The 21,976-nt window shown below is 41.6% G+C and overlaps 1 protein-coding gene across 2 annotated transcripts in view; it reads left to right on the top strand.

The window, feature by feature from the left end:
- The window catches only part of LOC143815933 (uncharacterized), a 61,201-nt gene extending 45,612 nt beyond the window's left edge, over positions 1-15,589 (top strand). For both annotated transcript variants that reach the window (XM_077295727.1, XM_077295728.1), the window contains exons 4-6: positions 1,721-1,929; positions 12,992-13,039; positions 13,808-15,589. In XM_077295727.1, the coding sequence (XP_077151842.1) occupies positions 1,721-1,929; positions 12,992-13,039; positions 13,808-14,741 (1,191 nt within the window). In that variant the 3' untranslated portion in view covers positions 14,742-15,589. The remainder of the gene's footprint in view (positions 1-1,720; positions 1,930-12,991; positions 13,040-13,807) is intronic.
- The last annotated feature ends 6,387 nt before the right edge of the window (positions 15,590-21,976 follow it).

Consider the following 21,976-nt stretch of genomic DNA (forward strand, 5'->3'; position numbering starts at 1 on the left):
TCACTTATTTGCCTTTTTGTTGCTATGGCTTTAAAACTGGAAGACGAGTCTTCTGTTAGTAAAGAGTACACTGAAAATATTCATAGCTTTAACTTTAAAATATTTAAAATATTTTAATGTATTTGTGAATTAAAAGATAAAAAAATTGTAGAATTTGTTATAGCGCCATTAATTCTACAGCACTTTACAGACATCAAAATGACAGAATAAGCAAAAATTACCTTTTTACTGATTAAAAGTATTCATCATATCTATAAACCTTAAAAGCGATTAAGGCTCTCGTACCAAGTAATCCTCCTCTTATCTAAAACATGAGAGGTTCGCAATGCGTAAACCAGGGCAAGTCTTGAAAGGTAGCAGGCAACATATCGTATAGCCCCACTAACGAGATGTAGTCCCAGACAAAAGTGCCAATCTGTCTGCAGTGCTAGTGTGCCGTGTCAGGCCGTGGAATTCCTCTTGGGAGACCCATAGGTGATTACTTAATGAGTGTAGATGATTGATGATCTTGCCCTAAAAATACCCAAATTGACCCTAATCAATATTTTCCTCTATTTGGCAGGTCATTAGGATCCTAATTGGGAAGGATATGTTTAGATTCTTTCAAAACAGATCAACTGTTTCCTCTTGTTAGTGCAGATTTCCTTACAAATTGACCAGTAAAAATATAACAAAAATGTGTACTATTTATACTCGCCGTTACAGCACTGCTTCCCCTCTCCTCCTCACCGGTTATCTGTTTACCTGCCGGCAGCAGTATTCACTGACTGGTCTCAACAGTCTGGTGCTGTATACAGCTCAGACCAGTGATTGGCTGCAATGGTCACATGAGATCTATGTGATGACATTGCTGCTGACAGGTATATGGAAGATCAGTTGGAAGAACTGTGGATTCAGAATGTAGTGTGATGCCTAGATTAAATAGGTGAAGATTGGTGGCTATGAGCAACTTCTTAAATATCCTGTGAAACCTTACCTTATATGTTTGTTTTATAAATGTTGATTAGTAGTGCTGAGCGAGTGTACTCGTTGCTCGGGTTTTCCCGAGCACTCTCGGGTGACCTCCGAGTATTTATGACTGCTCGGAGATTTACTTTTCATCGCTGCAGCTGAATGATTTACAGCCACTAGCCAGCTTGATTAGCCTACGTTCACATTTGCGTTGTGCGCCGCAGCGCACAACGCAAACAAAAACGCATGCACGACGCTGCGTTTTGCGCCGCATGCGTCCTTTTTTTCATTGATTTTGGACGCAGCAAAAATGCAACTTGCTGCGTCCTCTGCGCCCGGCCGCGGGTGCCGCAGGGACGCATGCGGCGCAAAACGCAAGTACGACGCATGTCCATGCGCCCCCATGTTAAATATAGGGGCGCATGACGCATGCGGCGACGCTGCGGCGCCCGACGCTGCGGCGCAGACCGCAAATGTGAACGTAGCCTTACATGTGGGGATTCCCTAGCAACCAGGCAACCCCCACATGTACTCAGCATGGCTAGTAGCTGTAAATCATTCAGCTGCCACGATGAAAACTAAATCTCCGAGCAGTCATAAATACTTGGAGGTCGCCCGAGCATGCCCGGGAAAACCCGAGCAACGAGTACACTCGCTCATCACTATTGATTAGCCGTACAAATATGTTGTATGTAATTTATATAGTTGAGTGATGTGGTGTTTTTTTTTTGTTTGTTTTTTTTTTTTTTAATAATTAATCTTTAACAAGGATTTTATGGGGCAAGTGGGGGAGGTCACGTTTTCTGATGCTCACCACCAACGACCTAATGAAGGAGTCATAGAATTCCGTTCATACTCCGACATGAAGAGAGCACTCGAAAGATTGGATGGCAAAGAGATTAATGGTAAAAAGATTCATCTTGTGGAGGATAGGTCTGGAACCTGGGCCAGACGCTCTGCTTCACGCAGCCGATCAAGGTAAATCTACTGAATGATTGTAATGACTTTAACCCATTTCTGACATCAGATGTAATATCCCGTCAAGGTGACCTGGGCCCGTATGATGACCATCGACGGGATAGTACGTCATATGTGATCAGCCGCGCTCATGGGGGGAGCGCGGCCGGGTGTCAGCTGATTATCACAGCTGACGTCATAGGGCAAATAGGACATTCATAGGGCAAATATACTTATTAAGCTTCTGTGAGCCTAAAAAAAAGGCATCGTAAACATTCCATATATCCCATTCAACACCTGGTGATTTTGCACTTTTTTGTTTTTTGCCTCCTGTTCTTTCAAGAGCTGTAACATTTTTCCGTCAGCATAATCATATGAGTGTCCGTTTACTTTATTTATTTATTTTTTTTGCTGCACAAGTTGCGGTTTTGAAGGACATCATTTAATTTACCATATTATATACTGTAAAATGGGGAAAAGAAATCAATAGAGTGAAATGGTGGGAAAACAAACGCAATTCTCTCATTGTCTTCTGGGTTTTGCTTCTCTGCCATTCATTGTATGTTAAAAATGAAATGGCAATATGATTCTCCAGGTCAGTACAATAATGGCAATGCCGTCTAAGACCCATATCATTTTTTATTTTTTTTTTTTTTTAATTTTCAGTCATTTAAATTGTCAGGGTTTGTTTTTGCTCATACAACATTTTGATCACTTCTTACTGCTTTTTTTTTTTTTTTTTTTTTCAGCGTTTATTGTATAGATTAAATCATTTTACATTTTATTAGATCAGACTACCCTTTTATATTTACTATATAATTGTCTAAGGGTCACTTCCTCCGTCTATCTGTCTGTCACGGAAATCCCCGCGACCAATCAGCGACGGGCACAGTCCGGCCGCGAATTGGCCCCTCCCTACTCCCCCCAGTCAGCGCCCACATAGCGTTAAGCGGATTGCCTTACACCGCGGCATAACGCAGTGTAAGGCAGTCTGTTAACTCTGCCATTAACCCTCTGTGTGACCAACTACGTGGGCTGTGTTATATACTACGTGGCTGTGTTATATACTACGTGGGCTGTGTTATATACTACGAGGTTGTGTAATATACTGCGTGGGCTGTGCAATATACTACGTGGGCTGTGCAATATACTACGTGGGCTGTGCTACATACTACGTGGGCTGTGCTACATACTACGTGGCTGTGCAATATACTACGTGGCTGTGCAATATACTACGTGGCTGTGCAATATACTACGTGGCTGTGTAATATACTACGTGGGCTGTGTTATACACTACGTGGCTGTGCAATATACTATGTGGCTGTGCAATATACTACGTGGGCTGTGCTACATACTACGTGGGCTGTGCTACATACTACGTGGGCTGTGCTACATACTACGTGGGCTGTGCTACATACTACGTGGGCTGTGCTACATACTACGTGGGCTGTGCTACATACTACGTGGGCTGTGCTACATACTACGTGGGCTGTGCTACATACTACGTGGGCTGTGCTACATACTACGTGGGCTGTGCTACATACTACGTGGGCTGTGCTACATACTACGTGGGCTGTGCTACATACTACGTGGGCTGTGCTACATACTACGTGGGCTGTGCAATATACTACGTGGGCTGTGCAATATACTACGTGGGCTGTGCAATATACTACGTGGGCTGTGCAATATACTACGTGGGCTGTGCAATATACTACGTGGGCTGTGCAATATACTCTGGGCTGTGCAATATACTACGTGGGCTGTGCTCCATACTACGCGGGCTGTGCTCCGGCTTATACTTGAGTATATATGGTGTTAGAGAATATATATCTCTATATAATATATATATATATATATATATATATATATATATATATATATATATATATATATATATATATATATATATATATATATATATGTATATATATATATATATATATGTGTATATATATATGTATATATATATATGTATGTATGTATATATATGTGTGTATATATATATATATATATATATATATATATATATATATATATATATATATATATATATATTCTATATCGTATATACTTGAGTGTAAGCCGAGACCCCTAACTTTGCCACAACAAAAGCTGGGAAAACTTAATGACTCGAGTATAGGCCTAGGGTGTAAAATGCAGCAGCTACTGGTAAATGTCAAAAATAAAGATACCAATAAAAGTAAAATTAATTGAGATATCAGTAGGTTGTGTTTTTGAATATCCATATTGAATCAGGAGCCCCATATAATGCTCCATAAAGTTCATGATGGGCCTCATAAGATGCTCCATACAAAATACGCCCCATAAAGTTTGATAGGCCCCATAAGATGCTTCATATTAAAATATGCCCCATATAATGCTGCACAAAGGTTAATAATTGCCCCATAAGATGCTCCATAGAGATATTTGCCCCATATAATTCTGCACAAATGTCGATTATGGCCCCATAAGATGCTCCATAGAGATATTTGCCCCATACAATGCTGCATAAAGGTTGATTATGGCCCCATAAGATGCTCCATAGAAACATTTGCCCCATTTTATGCTGCACATACAGTAGGTTGATTATGGCCCCATAAGATGCTCCATAGAGATATTTGCCCCATATAATGCTGCACAAATGCTGATTATGGCCCCATAAGATGCTCCATAGCGATATTTGCCCCATATGCTGCGATTTAAAAAAAAAAAAATTACATACCTCTCGCTTCTCAGGCCCCCAGCACTTGCAATATTCACCTGTCCTCGTTCCACCGCCGGGCGCCACTGTGTCTTCTGCGTCCTCTGCACTGACGTTCAGGCAAAGGACGTGCACTAACACGTCATCGTGCCCTCTGACCTGTGCGTCACAGCAGAGAACACGGAAGACGGAGCCCAGCGGTGGAACGAGGATAGGTGAATATTGCGCAATGCTGCTCACCCTCCCCATTATACTCCCCTGCTCCTGGGTCTGTCCCTGGCAGCTTCCCAGGGAGCTCCTGGCGTGGTTCCTGCATCGCCGATGGTTTTCGGGCGCTGCCAGCTTCTTCCAGCATTAGGCGGTCACTGGTACCACTCATTAAAGTAATGAATATGCGGCTCCACCCCTATGGGAGTGGAGTCGCGTCCATATTCATTACTGTAATGAGCGGTACCATGTGACCGCTTAACGCTGGAAGATGCTGTCAGCGCCCAAAGACCATCGGAAATGCAGGGACCATGCCAGGAGCAGGTGAGTATGTCACAGCCTCCGCTCCCCCGCTGACCCCCTGGGACAACGATTCAAGTATAAGCCGAGAGGGGCACTTTCAGCCTAAAAAAAATAGGGCTGAAAATCTTGGCTTATACTCGAGTATATACGGTATATAGGTCTACCACAACAACCCTCCACACATTGGACAGGCTACAGAATGTATAGTTTAAAAAAAAAATATGTATTTTATTTGTATCAAAAAATCTTATTAAAACTTAATTCAATACACACAAATTATTGTAGTAATGCCTCCTATCTAATACAGGTAAGATACGGTTCCATATGTAATAAATAACATAGATCATGTAACATTCGGCAACCATGCTTATTAACAAGGTTTTTTAATGATACCACCAATAAATTACGGATAGTACCTCAGGACACAGTGGTCTATGACAAAACCCCAATATACTGCTCAGTGCATATAGTTATTAGTGGCCCATATCAAAACCCCAATATACTGCTCAATGCATATAGTTATCACTGACTGTATGAACATAATGTTCGGTTAACCACATGATTTCAAAGCATAATTACGTTGGTGGGACCTCACGAGACCTGCGCTAAACCCCAACGCGTGTTTCGATTAATTCTTCCGGAAGAAGAATTAATCGAAACGCGCGTTGGGGTTTAGTGCCAGACATTGGTGAATGTGTTTTTGGACCTTATGGACTATGTGTATATATAATTTTATTTTTGTTTAGTGCCCTTAGGGGGACTTGAACCTGTGATCATTATATTCACATTATGTACTGCAGTATTGCAGAATATAGTAGAAATTATGTTCTGCTAGGAAACCTAGGCTTAGACTGTGCTCCACAGGAGGACTACGATGGCAGCCATGGGGGACATTCATGTAGGCCATGATAACCCATCAGTTTTGCCTTAATCTAGTCACAGAGGGCTGATGGGAGGCCAAATGGACATTTAAATGCTGTTGTCAGTGATAGACAGCTGCATTAAAATAGTTAAACAGAAGCGATCAGAATTAACTCCAGTCATTGCGGTTAGTGGCAGATGCTGACTGTAACAAAGAGAGCATCTATCTGCCCTGTATAGAATGCCAAAAGGAGAAAAATTCAGAGCAATGATTTATAAAACAAACTTTAATTGCCATAAATAGTACAAAAATATATATCAAAACATTACATTATTTAATGACTAGAGCACAGGATGAATGTCCCAGGAATGCTGGAAAAGCGCCCATCCCCCCACTCCCCCAGATGTAAATACCCTTGTAATGGTATGCATAAGGAAAAGCACCTACACTATCCAACCAAGGTCACCCCAAAACAGTGGGATTCTATAATAATGCCATTAAGTATGGTGGTGGAAAGAGGGTGCTAGCACTTACCACTACACAGAGGTAGGAGGGGGCGGTCGGGCGATGGTCCCCAACGCACGTTTCGTGGCCACTGAGGAAGTGGCAAGGGTATTTACATCTGGGGGAGTGGGGGGATGGGCGCTTTTCCAGCATTCCTGGGACATTCATCCTGTGCTCTAGTCATTAAATAATGTAATGTTTTGATATATATTTTTGTACTATTTATGGCAATTAAAGTTTGTTTTATAAATCATTGCTCTGAATTTTTCTCCTTTTGGCATGGTTTGTTTTGAGCTGATTTGGTGAGGTCGGGGTCTTTTGGCGTATCTACTGCCAGACCTCGTGCGCTCACAAAATGTATTTGGGAGTTTTGTATCCTGTATAGAATGGGCTCAGATGAAAATTTACATCACAGATTGTTAAGTCTGACTCTGACAAATGCAGTATTTGGCTACTGCTTCTTTGTTTTAGCAATTGGTGGGATCTCAGCACCTGGAAAAACTTCTGATTTTTCTGTATAAAATGCGTAAGATTTTTTTTTTTTTTTTACTTAAAGCGGATAAATGTGCTAGACTAAATAATGCGCAGTTAAATATTAAACTTTTTTCTAAATACCTTTTAAATAGCAAAAAGTTATGCTTCATCTTCTGTCCTCTGTCAGGATTCCTAGATGGCAGCTACCATCTATGAGAAACCCCTCCTAGATTTCAGTAAGGGCTGCGTGAGACAGGAGATGGAGGTCATGTCAGGCATCCTGAACACACAATCCTCTGTTCAGTCAACCTGACAGGACACTGAGCATAAAGGACTAAAGGAGAAGATAAACCCCTTTCTTTAGCTGATTGAGAATGAACGTCCTCATCAGTCAGCCTGACCGTTTTAGTGTAGGGAGTAATTCTGTCTCATGCTTCCATCCTACCGCATGTCCTGGCAATTGCCATCTTTAAAATCCTGACAGAGCGCAGTAGATAAAGAATACCTTTTTGTTATATAAATGTATTTAGAAAAATGTTTAATATTTAAATGTGTATTATTAATTTTGTTACATTCCTTGAATTTTTTTTATTTAGAAAAGTGTTTACATTTATAGTGTTAACCGTTTCTCAAATAGAATGGATAGGGTCATGAAAGTGATAGGTGCTCATCAAGGTCTAGACTAGGATACGGTAAAGGGAACTTTTCACTGTCCAAATGCAGTTCAATCTGCAGGCACCATGTTACAGAACTGGGGGAGCTGAGCAGAGTGATATACACTGCTCAAAAAAATAAAGGGAGCACTAAAATCCCACATCCTAGATATCACTGAATGAAATATTCCAGTTGTATATCTTTATTCATTATATAGTGGAATGCGCTGAGAACAGTAAAACCTAAAACTGATCAATGTAAATCGCAACTCTACCGACAAGCCTACAACTTGCAGTAACCACCAATCGACCAAACCGCTGCATGACCAGCTCTACCCTCACCTATTGTATCCTCACCCATCCCTTGTAGATTGTGAGTCCTTGCGGGCAGGGTCCTCTCTCGAACTGTACCAGTCATGACTTGTATTGTTAATAAAATCAAGTACAATAATCTTATGTGTACCCCTCCTCACATGTAAAGCGCCATGGAATAAATGGCGCCATAATAATAAATAATAATAACTAATATCCCATGGAGGTCTGGAGTTAAAATGATGCTCAAAATCAAAGTGGAAAATCAAATTGCAGGCTGTTCCAACTTCAGTGGAAATGCCTCAGGACAAGGAAATGATGCTCAGTAGTGTGTGTGGCCTCCACTTGCCTATATGACCTCCCTACAACACGTTGGCATGCTTCTAATGAGGTGGCGGATGGTCTCCTGAGGGATCTCCTCCCAGACCTGGACTAAAGCATTCGCCAACTCCTGGACAGTCTGTGGTGTGACGTTGGTGGATGGAGCGAGACATGATGTCCCAGATGTGTTCAATCGGATTCCGGTCTGGGAACAGGCGGACCAGTCCATAGCTTCAATGCCTTCATCTTGCAGGAACTGCTGACACACTCCAGCCACATGAGATCTGGCATTGTCCTGCATTAGGAAGAACCCAGGGCCAACCGCACCAGCATATGGTCTCACAAGGGGTCTGAGGATCTCATCTCGGTACCTAATGGCAGTCAGGTTACCTCTGGCAAGCACATGGAGGGCTGTGCGGCCCTCCAAAGAAATGCCACCCCACACCATTACTGACCCACTGCCAAACCGGTCATGCTGAAGGATGTTGCAGGCAGCAGATCGCTTTCCATGGCGTCTCCAGACTGTCACGTCTGTCACATGTGCTCAGTGTGAACCTGCTTTCATCTGTGAAGAGCACAGGGCGCCAGTGGTTAATTTGCCAATCCTGGTGTTCTGTGGCAAATGCTAAGTGTCCTGCACGGTGTTGGGCTGTGAGCACAACCCCCATCTGTGGACGTCGGGCACTCAGACCATCCTTATGGAGTCGGTTTCTAACCATTTGTGCAGACATATGCACATTTGTGGCCTGCTGGAGGTCATTTTGCAGGGATCTGGCAGTGCTCCTCCTGTTCCTCCTTGCACAAAGGCTGAGCAAGCGGTCCTGCTGATGGACTGTTGCCCTCCTACGGCCCCCTCCACGTCTCCTGGTGTACTGACCTGTCTCCTGGTAGCACCTCCAGCCTCTGGACACTACGCTGACAGACACAGCAAACCTTCTTGCCACAGCTCACATTGATGTGCCATCCTGGATGAGCTGCACTACCTGAGCCACTTGTGTGGGTTGTAGAGTCCGTCTCATGCTACCACGAGTGTGAAAGCACAACCAACATTCAAAGGTGACCAAAAAACATCAGCCAGAAAGCATTTGTACTGAGATGTGGTCTGTGGTCCCCACCAGCAGAACCACTCCTTTATTGAATTTATCTTGATAATTGCCAATTATTTCCATCTGTTGTCTATTCCATTTGCACAAGAGAATGTGAAATTGATTGTCAATTAGTGTTGCTTCCTAAGTGGACAGTTTGATTTCATAGAAGTTTGATTTACTTGGTGTTATATTCTGTTGTTTTAGTGTTCCCTTTATTTTTTTGAGCAGTGTATTTACTGCTCAAAAAAATAAAGGGAACAAGAAAATACCACATCCTAGATATCACTAAATGAAGTATTCCAGTTGCAAATCTTTATTCATTACATAGTGGAATGCATTGAGAACAATAAAAGATAAAAATGATCAATGTAAATCTAAATTACTATCCCATGGAGGTCTGGATTTGTAATGATACTCAAAATCAAAGTGGAAAATTAAATTACAGGCTGATCCAACTTCAGTGGAAATGCCTCAAGACAAGGAAATGATGCTCAATAATGTTCGTGACCTCCACATGCCTGTATGACTTCCATACTGCTCCTGGGCATTTTCCTGATGAGGCGGCTGATGTTCTCCTGAGGCATCTCCTGAGTCAACTCCTGGACAGTCTGTGGTGCAACGTGGCGTTGCTGGATGGAACAATATATGATATCCCAGATGTGCTTGATTGGATTCAGGCCATTCCATAGCATCATTGCCTTCATCCTGCAGGAACTGCTGACACCTTTTAACCACATGAGGCCTAGCATTGTCATGCATCAGAAGGAACCCAGGGCACACTGCACCTTCTTATGGTCTCACAATGGGTCTGAGGATCTCATCTCAGTACCTAATGGCAGTCAGGGTACCTCTGGCTAGCACATGGAGACCAAAAAAATCCTCCCCACACCATTACTGACCCACTGCCAAACCAGTCATGCTGGAGGATGCTGCAGGCAGCCGAACGTTATCCATGGTGTCTCCATACTCTGTCACGTCTGTCGAATGTTCTCACTGTGAACCTGCTCTTATCCATGAAGAGCTCAGGGTGCCAATGTCTAATCTGCCAATCTTGATGTTCTCTGGCAAATGTCAATCGCTCTGCACAGTGTTGGGCTGTAAACTTAACACACACTTGAAGACGTTGGGCCCTCATACCGCCCTGTTTCTGACAGTTTGAGCAGACACATGGTTGTTAGTGGCCTCATAGAGGTCATTTTGCAGTAATCTGGCACTGCTCCTCCTGTTCATACTTGCACAAAGGAGGAAGTATTGATCCTGCTGCTGGTATCGCCTCATCTGGTATCTGCTCCATGCTCTGGACATTGTGCTGACAGACACAGCTACCCTTCTTGCCACAGCTCGCATTGATTTGCCATCCTGAATGAGCTGCACTACCTGAGCAACTTCTGTGGGTTGTAGACTCTGCCTCATGTTACTGTACTGTACCTATAGGGATGAGATCAATGACAAAATGCAAGTGACCAACATAGCCAAAAAGGATGAGAACAGAGAAATGGTTTGTAGGCACCACCTGCAGAACCACTCTTTTTATAGGGGTTGTCTTGCTATCATTTCTACCCGTTGTCTGTTCCATTTGCACAACAGCAGGATAAATTGATTCATATCAGTGTTGCTTCATAACTTGACAGGTTGATTTCACAGAAGTGTGATTGACTTGGAGTTACATTGTATTGTTTAAGTGTTCCCTTTATTTTTTTCAACAGTGTAGTTTTGTGAGAAAAGATCCAGTATAACTTGAGTATTAATTATTTAGTCCGCTGCTCATTCTGGGATTTTGGGTCCAGTGTGCAGTCCTATCAGTGACCGACGGCTTCCTTTGTGTAAGAGTGCATTCAGATATAGCTGTCAGTCACTGATCTGTCCACCCAGCAGTCAGAAAATCCCAGAAAGAGCTGAGGATAAAATAATTAAATGACAAGTTATACTGAATCTTTTCTGACAAATCTATATAGCAATCTACTCAGCACCTCCTTCATTCTCTATAACGCAGTGCCTGCAAATTGGACTGCATTTCCATGTTGGTGGGTTCTGTGGTGCAGCGCTTATACTGTTTGTTGGGGGACACTCACTTGGCAACTGGATAAATGTAGACAGGCACGGTTTTTCACATAAACAGTCTATTTTGGTTTATTCAAGCATCAGAAACTGCTGTAGGCCTTGTTACCCATCACAGACCTCACATAGTCCTTAGCACTTCATAGTATAACGCTTTGAAATGCAGTCACTAAACACGCAGGACCGCTTTGTCCAGTTGCCGTGGGCGACCGCATGCCGAACAGTTCATTAATGTCCATGGAACACAACAGGCACCAACACACGACATTAAGTTGCAGTCTCTAAACATGCTGGACCTTACTCCATCCAGTTACCATGGATGACTGCACAGTTCATTAACTGACCCCCTGTCAGTGCACACAGTTTCCCATACTCTGGGTTACCTTCCAGGAGCTTCTGCTCCATATGCTGACTCCTGTCAGTACTCTCTCTCCCAGGGAAGCTGCCAAACTGGGATCACCGTCCCAGACAATGCCTTGCTCACTAGGCCACCTGACAGTCCAGATCCTCAGACTGACGGTAGCTCTCCCAATGCAGTGCCATCACAGACTCTGCACATATGGCTTCTCCATGTGCTATTCAGGAAGTCCTACTCCCAGGATCTTCCAACACACAGGACACCAGGTCCAAGGCCTCATCATGTGCTCTTCAGGAAGTCCGTCCCCACCTGGAACCTTCCAACACATAGACCTTCCAGGACCTTACACACCCTCACCATTCAGGTGCACACACATGGACCATGTGACCACACCATGGTCATATTATATACTTGTAACCACTCCCATAGGTGGGAGGTGTGTGAGGTTAGTCAGACCCGCCCAGCTCTCCAACTAACCCTGTAAGCCTCCCTTTAAAGCTACACCAATACTTATGGTACTACAGGTCAGAGAGCAAAATTATCGGCTTACGGCGCAGAGGATCTCCTCTGCGACACATACCAGCCATTTACAGTAATGCCGGACGTTGTCTCACCATCATAGATATGAATTCCCATGGGCTCAATACACCTCCGTGCGTATTCTGAGAACATGCAGCGCCCCCTAGCTGTAACAGGGGTCACTGCATCACAGTTCTCTTTAACACCAGGTCAGCCCAAGAGAAGTAAAGCAATTTATTTTCAAAGTGACACTGTCAGCGTATTTAGCAGTGAAAATAAGCTTTTTTTATGTTTTATTTATGGAATTATAGAAATACATCATTAATAATACAATTCAACATTAGACTAGTGTGCGTTTGATTCCACCATACATAATATGTGATTGGCCTATTGTTATAGTGAACCTGACAGCTGATATTGGTTTCCCGACCCAAGAGCAGTGTGAGACACTGGCTACTGGCTGTATGATCTCAGGCATGTTTGACTCTGAAATGCTGCAGCGCTCTTTCTAACTATCACAATGCCATGTCAGCCCTCCAAAAGAGCCGAATTCTCCACACATAACTGACCTACCTGTCAAATGAGTCTCCAGGTGTTTTTAGAGTGCGGTATTTAGAGCACCAACCATACCATACGTTCACTATTGCTTCATATTGATGTGGTATGAATATCATCGTTTTCCCCATACAAATATGACATTTAAAATACGTTTTTCTTTTTTAGGTCAAATTTCAGATCTCGATCGTGGAAAAGCAGCCGCTCTAAATCAAGGTAGGGTTATAAGTTGTATTAGTATGTTAGTACTGCTGCAAGGTTGCATCACCATGAAGTTTCACAAGCAAATCTGTGTTTGCAAGAGGAATTTTTGGCAGATACCTTCAGCAGCGAAAACCTACTGTTAAATACCCCCGAGGAAGGTGCTGTAAATTTAGACGCCTGAAGCTGGTTCTAACACATTGCTACTGTCACCAATAAGCAGGGAAGAGGGTTTGTCCAAAAGCCTAACAAACGCTTAAAGGGGTATTCCCATCCCTAAGATCCTATCCCAATATGTAGTAGGTGTAATAATATTAGCAAAGTCCTCCAATTTGAGACGTAGCCTAGTTATATAGCTAGGTCGCTTAACCCATGTGCAAACATTGCAGTAGCTTAGGTATCCATGCTTATTACCACGCATATAGTCACAGTTAGTGGTCGTAACCATGGATATCTAAGCTACTGCAATACCCTGCACATGGGGTCAGTGACATAGCGAATCAGAAGAACTGTACTACATTTCTAATTGAAGGGATTTGCTAATATTATTATTACACCTACTACTTATTGGGATAGAATTTTAGAGCTGGGAATTTTTCTCACTTAATTTAAGCTCATTCAGCATATCATGAGCTTTATGACTAGCTTAATGTTTTACTAAGTATTGTTACATCTACATGTCCAACACCTAGATTAATGTGAGAGAGTTACATTTTTTTTGTTGATTTGAGTTTTGAATGCACTAATCTCTGTGCTTTACATTAATTTCTCCTTAATTTACAGATCACATAGTAGAAGCAAAAGACAACCCCGGAGAAGCAGGAGTCACAGCAAAGACAGGAGACAAAGCAGAAGTCCAAGCAAGAGTAGGAGAGATAGCAGGAGTCAGACTAAAGACAGAAGCATGAGCAGCAGAAGTGTGAGGAAGAGGGAAGAAAGTCACAGCCACAGTGAAGATCGAGTAAAAGGGAGTAAAAACAGGAGCAGGAGCCTCAGCAAATCGAGAAAGAATAGAGTCAGCAAAAGCCCTAGTACAGAACAAAAGAAGAGCACAAGTCGAAGCAGAAGTCCTAGTAAGGAAAGGGTCTTCAAAAGTAGTGAACGGAGTGTTAGCAAGGGAAGACGAGATCAAATTAGTGACAAGGAAGAGATTGTTAGTCAAGAAAGCAGCCCAGAAAAGGAACTCGTTAAAAGGGAAAGACGTATGAACAATGATAGACAAAGAAGTCACACTAAGGAAAAAATGGACAGTAATAAAACAAAAGATAGAGACAAAAGCAGAAGCAAGGATAGGCAGGATAGAAGTAGCAGCAGGGATATAAAGAGTAGGGATGGAAGCCAGAGCAGAGATAGAAGAGAGAAATATAGCAAAAGAAGCAGAGACAGGAGTCTGAGCAATGAATCGGAGAGAAATGGCAGCGACGAGGATGGCTACATTCAAAGCAAAGAAAGAATCAAAAGTCACAAAGAGGTAGAAAGAAATGGTAAAAAAAGACGCAGTCAGAGCATAGAGAGAAATCCTAAACTTAGTCATGAGGATCGGAGCAGCAGCAGTGAGAAGGAAGTTCAGGATGTTGTGACTCTGTGCGCAGAAGATAATGAAGATGATAGCCTTGCCGCAGAAGTTGTCCCCACAGATGACACAGAAGACGAGTCCTCATCAGTTAACTCTTCCCCCAAGCAACGATCCCGATCGGCCTCCCTTACAGACCCTTGACATATTTCTGGTTCTCTTTATTAAACAGAGTTGCGCTCTGCACCTTATGTTAATGTTTTATATTTCAGAAATTTGAACCTCTTCAGTGTGACAAGTTAGTAGAGTAATGTTTTGTGTACTTCTAAGGGTGCTCCTACGATTACCATTCATGGCGTATTGCTTTGTGCATTTAGTGTCCACTGAATTCTATAAGAAATGAGAAAAAGCCTCCAGCAAATCTGTCAATCTTGAGGTGTCCCATACAGAGTTCAGTGGAAAAAGATGGCCTGTGTATAGCCAATGCCTCAATGTTTCTAGTCAATGGAAAACCACCAAGACATAGCATTTCATATTAAAATATTATGAATGTAACATTGCCTCAAATCAGGCATCAACATCACAGGGCCAAACATGCAAAAGAGAAGACCTAGTAGACCTGCCACTTTGTTAGTGATCATTGCAATATGCCATCAGTATCTGTCTAGGAAAACCCTTTATTGTTAACTACACACCTGTTGAGTATTAAAATTGATTTCTGGAAAATACTACCCTAAAATATTGTGGAGATTTTAATAAAGAGTCTTTTTGTTATTTAAAGAGCACCTGTTAGCAGACAAACCAGACAGTACCAATGCACCCATACGCTTCCTTTTGCAGGGTATCTTGTCAGATTTTCTTGGTCAAAAAGAGCCGTGTCTGTTGACAGATGACTTTTAAAATAAAAAAGAAAAGCTGTAACTCGCTTATTTAAATTTTTGTGCTTGTGTCAAGTGTTTTTCTCTTAATGTTTTCTCGATTTTACTGTTTTGTTTTTTTTAATTCATAATTTTTCAATTTGAATAAAAACTACTTTTTCTTCAGTGCCATAACTGGGTAGTAACTTCAGGTTCATATTGTTTAAAGTGCATACTGTCTTTCCTGTTTCCAAACAGAAGTTGCCATTCATTAATTATCAAAGACACCACTGCATCACAAAATTAAGATAGGCGCTCATTAAAAAGATTTCCAGAATACGGAAATCTTTTACAACTTGCCATTACCCCGTTTTGGCCTTTGTGACTCCACAGTTTTTCAATTTTACATCTCATTTTTGGTGTACATATAACTTGATTAATGCTTTACTTTTCTTGGTAAAAAATGGAAATAAACAACAATTTAGCATTTTTTTTTTGACTAATAAAGAAGCACTCTTCCCATCAAAGTTTTTATCCTCTTAACACATTGCAATAATCATGTTAAAAAGCACTGTGTACTTACAATTGCACATTTTGCTCTTCAGCCCAGCTAATTCTTTTGTTTTCCATTAGGTCTATAACATCATGTAATTAATAGTGATGAGCGAATATACTCGTTACTCGAGATTTCCCGAGCACGCTCGGGTGTCCTCCGAGTAGTTTTTCTTGCCGCAGCTGAATGTTTTACATCTGTTAGCCAGCTTGATTACATGTGGAGATTCCCTAGCAACCAGGCAACCCCCACATGTACTTATGCTGGCTAACAGATGTAAATCATTCAGCTGCGGCATTAAAAACTAAATCTCTCAGCACTAAAAAATACTGGGAGGACACCCGAGCGTGCTCGAGAAATCTCAAGTAACGAGTATATTCGCTCATCACTAGTAATTAACATCTGACTAGCTGAGTCCTTCTAAGCTCTATGTAGAAAAAGGAGGTAAATTTTCCCTGTGTGTGTCATGAGTCACTGCAAAAGTCCCTGGTAGGAAGAGAGGGGAGCAGCTGGGTCAGGAGTTGTAGAAATAAATGCTAAATGCAGAGATAAGTGACTTCCTGTTTCTACATAGAGCAGAGAAAAGGAGAAGAAATAACTGGTTAGAAGAGCAAAGTTAGCAATTGCAAGTACACATCATTGTCACCGTTTTTCCACTCCAATCCGAGCAAAGACCAGTGTGATAGAAATATAGTAAAGCTGCAGGGAAAAATATAGTAATATACTTACTAGTGATGAGTGCCCGTGTTTTTCAAACTATCACCTCATGTTCTTTGGCTGTCGAACAGCCGCAAAACATGCGTCTGCAGGGATTTGAACATGTCACTCAAGCACCCACGATTCTCAGTGCATACCTAAGCACCCTAAATAAACTCAAGTAACGAGCACTTGCACTCATCACTAATGCTTACCGCTGGTAAAGCGGTGGTCAGCGGTCTAACAATATAGCACAGCAGTGTCCCCAGGAGCCACACCTTTGATACCGCTTTCCAGTCTCTTCACTAAACAGATAGTTTCTTTCGCAGGATGACTACGTGAATGTTATGTACAGTGTTTTCTTTGTTGTGTTCACATATACGTTAGACTGCAGTCACACCAGCGTATAGAATCCGATGTGAGGTGCTAATAAGCCTCAGCTCCTGCTCTTCTGCGAGTGTGAGACGAGTGTCAGTGCTCTGTGAATCGGAGCACAGGGCAGAGGCGACGGAGAAATTAATTTCTTCATCTCCTCCATTGCTGGCTTCCACAGGTATCCCACTACACTCATGTAACATCCAAGTGCAGTGCGATGTTTCACACGCACCAATAGGCTTGTATGGGTGCGCACGATTGCGCATCCAGAACTTCGCAAGGGTTAACATCATGGGGACCTGATCCAATCAGGTCTCGATGATGTCACCTGTCAGAGCTATCCTTCTGCACCAGAATTGCAGTGCTTGCAGAACCCTGGGGTTCCTGATTGGTGCAAGACAGCCGAATGCTGTTAAACGTTGGAGCTGCACAAAGCCCAGCAAGCGTTGACGTTTATCTACAGTGAGCGGTTGAGAAGCCATTAATTATTTGATAAAAAAATTGATAAAAATGTGCATACCGCAAAACACTCAGCACCAATTGAATTTAGAACCCTGTTGTGACACCTAGAAAACAAAATGTTTAAAGAGATGGAAATTAGGTGGGATTACACTGCATTAAAATCATATTTTTCAGAAGAAATCATCACTTGAGGGCTAAGAATAAGGAAAATGGCAACAACCATTTATTCAGAAGATTTTCTGATTGGAACTAGATTTTGACCCAGTGCTATACAAACTTAATACACCTAACATAAAAGAAAAAACTTATTAGTTATTAATAGAAAAACATTTTAAAGTGATATAAAGACTCTGATATATATGAGTTCTGTGACTAAATACCACACATTAATCTAGAGGAATGTAATGAATAATAATGTTACAAAGATGGAATCTATGATTACTGAGACTAAAAAAAAATCTAAGTTTCAGATAGATCCCGTACTCAAGGGTATATATAAAAAGAAATATATAGAAGCCGTAATCCATTTAAAAATGTATCTAAAATTCTATCATAGAGATGGGAAAGTAAGCTTTTGTTAAACTTGATACAACAGAAACATCACCGTTCACTACTTCAGATGATTTCTCAAATTTCTTGGTGCGATCAATGGAAGAAAATTAATTTGTAAGATCTGCAGTAATCACGAATTATGAATCAATTATAATCAATACGGCAATTCATCAAGAAAAGGGCAGACAGAAAACAAATAGCTGAAGATTGCCCAAATGAAGCAAAAAAATGCAATTCAGAAAATACCCAGTTTGGATTGAATCCAGTTATATTTTGTCACATATAAGGTCAAAATTCTGTCTATGATGACATCTTTTAATCTCAAGTACGGCAAACGAACTGCCAGTGCACCAAAACGGGCATTTTTGTGTGCATATTGAGAATCGGCACAAGGGATAAACAGATAAAAATAATGGGCAAAGCTGACTTGAATATTGTTTGAAAATTTTGGCTATGAATCCATATGGGTCTCTGCTTCATCTGTAGTAAATTCTCCCTGTAAGTCTCTGAAAATAAGGGATGGGATGCTTTCAAGTTGAAAGTAATCATCAAAAACATTGTTCATGTATTGCCATGGGAGCTAAACTTTAAAAACGATTATTAAAAAAAAAAAAACACCGTGCCCTGACCACTGAACTAAAACTTCTGGAAACAAAAAACAAACTTGAAAAACTCATAGATGTTAGGGAACAGCTAAAAACATGGCATTAAAAAGAGTGAATAAACTACACACACCGACGGTACTATGAAAAAGCCAACAAACCCCATACAGAACAGTCTCTCCTATGCTTTATGTAGCAAAAAAAATCAATGTAAGATCCAAAAGGGCATATATTTTCCATTAATATTTCTTACAACTTTATTCACTCCTCAGCCTTTTCTCATCTAACCTTCCCATAAGGGATAATCTCATTAGTCCCTTTCTGAACTCAATGCTCACATCACAAGAAAAGAGATCAAAGATATAACAGACCAAACCACTGGGGACTAACGGTTTACCCTACTAATATTACAAAACCTTCCAAGATGAACAAGTACTCACTCTGACTGCCCTTTTAAATCCTTCCTAAAAGTATCTCCGGTTTGTGAGTCTATGCTACATTCCTATATAAGTATAATTCCTAACCAGATACAGATAGCCTTGACTGTAAGAACTATAGCTATAGCTCTCTTCAATTCAGACCTTAAAATGTTTACTAAACTACTTGCAGTTCATTTGAACCTCTGCTTATCCTCTCTGATCCTCAAAGATCAGGTAGGTTTTATCTCATTTAGGCAAAGAAATGATAATACCAGAAGAGAAATTGATCTTATAGTCCAGAAATCCAAACAATGTACCCTCCTTGTAAGCTTAGATGCTGAAAAGGCTTTTGATCGCCTCAGTCATTTATGCTTCAAACTCTTGAAACATATTACATAAAAGGCCCTTTTTAAGGGTTATTGAAAGTCTGTACTCCATACCCTCTGCAACAATTAGGCTTCCCCATAGTCTTCCCAAACCATAATAAAGAATGGCACTAGACAGGGGTTCCCATTAGCTCCACTGCTCTTCGTCTTAGCATTGAATCCCTTGCAGCATCTATTAGATCAAGCCCAGATATCAAAGGAGATCAGGTTAACGATAGAGCATTCAAGCTCGCCTTTTTGCTGATGATATTCTCCCCTTTCCCTAATCTACACTCCATTGTATCAGAATTTGGTACCCTGTCAGACTACAAAGCAAACAAATAAAGCAGAAGCCCTCCTAATAAATTTACCAGATCTTTAATTGAATCTCCGTAATAAGTTCAAATACGATTGGAAAGACACCACTCTAAGGGTATGTTTCCACGTTCAGGCACAGAGCCGCAGCGTCAAACACGCAGTGTCCAGATGTTACAGCAATAGTGGAGGGGATTTTATGAAATCCCGTCTCCACTATGCGTGGTAACACGCATCCGGCGGCCCTGCGATTCCGGACATGCGGCGCGTCTTTTTAGATCGCAGCGTGTCCGTTTACCTTGCGGCGACGCTGCGCTGCCGCAAGGTAAAACACAGGGCCCTAAGTTTCAGGTGCGATGATGCCGGATGTGTACAATGAACACATCCGGCATCATCGCGTCTGCAAAAAGGGGGCGGAGCTTTGGGCAGAGCGGGTTTGCCGCTCCATCCAAACCGCCAGCCATCCTGAATGTGGACTCGTACCCTCAAATAGTTTTGAATTAATCTTACATCCTCATTTTTAACTCTGAGAATAACTTTTGATCTATATAGAAATTAATTCCCTCTTGACGAGATAGATGTCCCTACCCCTATCTCTTATTTGGTCGTACATTAGCACTAAATATTACCATTTTTCCAAAATTCTTTATATTTTCTTTTGAAGCTCTAAGCATACATGTCCAACTCAGAGAATTAAGGTATCTTCAAGAGCAGCCATTTTCAAGTTCATATGGGCAGGAAAACGCTACAGAATTTCGAAGTCAATCCTGCTGATGAGCAAAAATATGAGAGGTTTGGGTACATCTCATTTTATCCTCTATTATTGGGCTACACATTTACGCAGAATCCCAGCATGGTCATCTTACACTGTGTTCCAAATTATTATGCAAATAATATTTCCTCATATTTTCTCTAAATTACCTATCTGAATTGCAGTCATTGTTGTTTTCCAGTCATCTACTATTCTAGTATAATTGCAATGTTTTGGACCAAACTGCCTATGAAAACAGTATCTTTTTAAAAAAAAATAAACACTCAAAATGCATGTTCCAAATTATTATGCACAGCAGTTTTCAACCTTTTTTATTTTGAACAAAAAAATGGTCAATTGTGAAGTATGAATGCTTATATATCAGCTTATTACAAAATGAAATCAAACAGTTTTCAAGTGAAAACTTTATTCTAGGTGATATTACATTTGCACATAGGACCCCTTGTTCGAAAGAAGCTTCTGAACTCTCTCGTCCATTGAATTTGTCAGTTTTTGGATGGTTTCTGCTTCAGTTGTTTTGCATGTGGACAGAATACCCTCCCAGAGCTGTTGCTTAGATGTGAACTGCCTCCCGCCATCATAGACACTCCTTTTGATGATGCTCCAGAGGTTCTCAGTGGGGTTGAGGTCAGGGGAAGATGGTGGCCACACCATAAGTTTGTCCTCTTTTATGCCCATAGCAGCCAGAGATGCAGATGTGTTTTTTGCAACATGAGACGGTTCATTATCATGCACGAAAATGATCTTGCTGCGGAAAGCACTGTTCTTCTTCTTGAACCATGGCAGGAAGTGTTGTTTTAGAAACTCCACATAGATTATGGAGTTCATCTTTACCCCTTCAGGGATCATAAAGTGTCCAACAAGCTCTCCCCATGATTCCAGCCCAAAACATTACTCTACCTCCTCCTTGTTGGCGCCTTAGCCGTGTTTTCATGGGGTGTCCATCAACCAGCTATCCTCCACTCCATCCATCTGGACCATCGAGCGTTGCACGGCACTCATCAGTGAACAAAACAGTTTGGAAGTCAGTCTTCATGTATCGTTTGGCCCACTGGAGCCATTTCTGCTTGTGTGCAGTGGATAGAGGTGGTCGACAGGATGGCTTACGCACCTCTGAAGGACCCTGCATCGTGTTCTGGTGACGTTGGAGGCACCAGCAGCTTCAAAAACTTGTCTGCTGCTATGACAAGGCATTTTTGCAGCTGATCTTTTAACCTTATGCAATTGCCTGTTGGAAAGAGTCCTCAATTTTTCCTTATCAGCACGCACACAAGTGTGCTGGGAATCAGCTACATACTTCTTGATTGTGCGATGATCACGATGAAGTGTCTTGGCAATGTTGATTGTAGTCATGCCTTGACCTAAATACTCCACAATTTGTTGCTTCTCAGCAGCCGACACATCCTTTTTCTTTCCCATTTTGGCAAAAAATGTAGGCTGCTTAATAATGTGGAACAGCCTTCTTAGCTAG

The sequence above is a fragment of the Ranitomeya variabilis genome, chromosome 3 (assembly GCF_051348905.1).
Source record: "Ranitomeya variabilis isolate aRanVar5 chromosome 3, aRanVar5.hap1, whole genome shotgun sequence".
Classification (NCBI taxonomy): Eukaryota; Metazoa; Chordata; class Amphibia; order Anura; family Dendrobatidae; genus Ranitomeya; species Ranitomeya variabilis.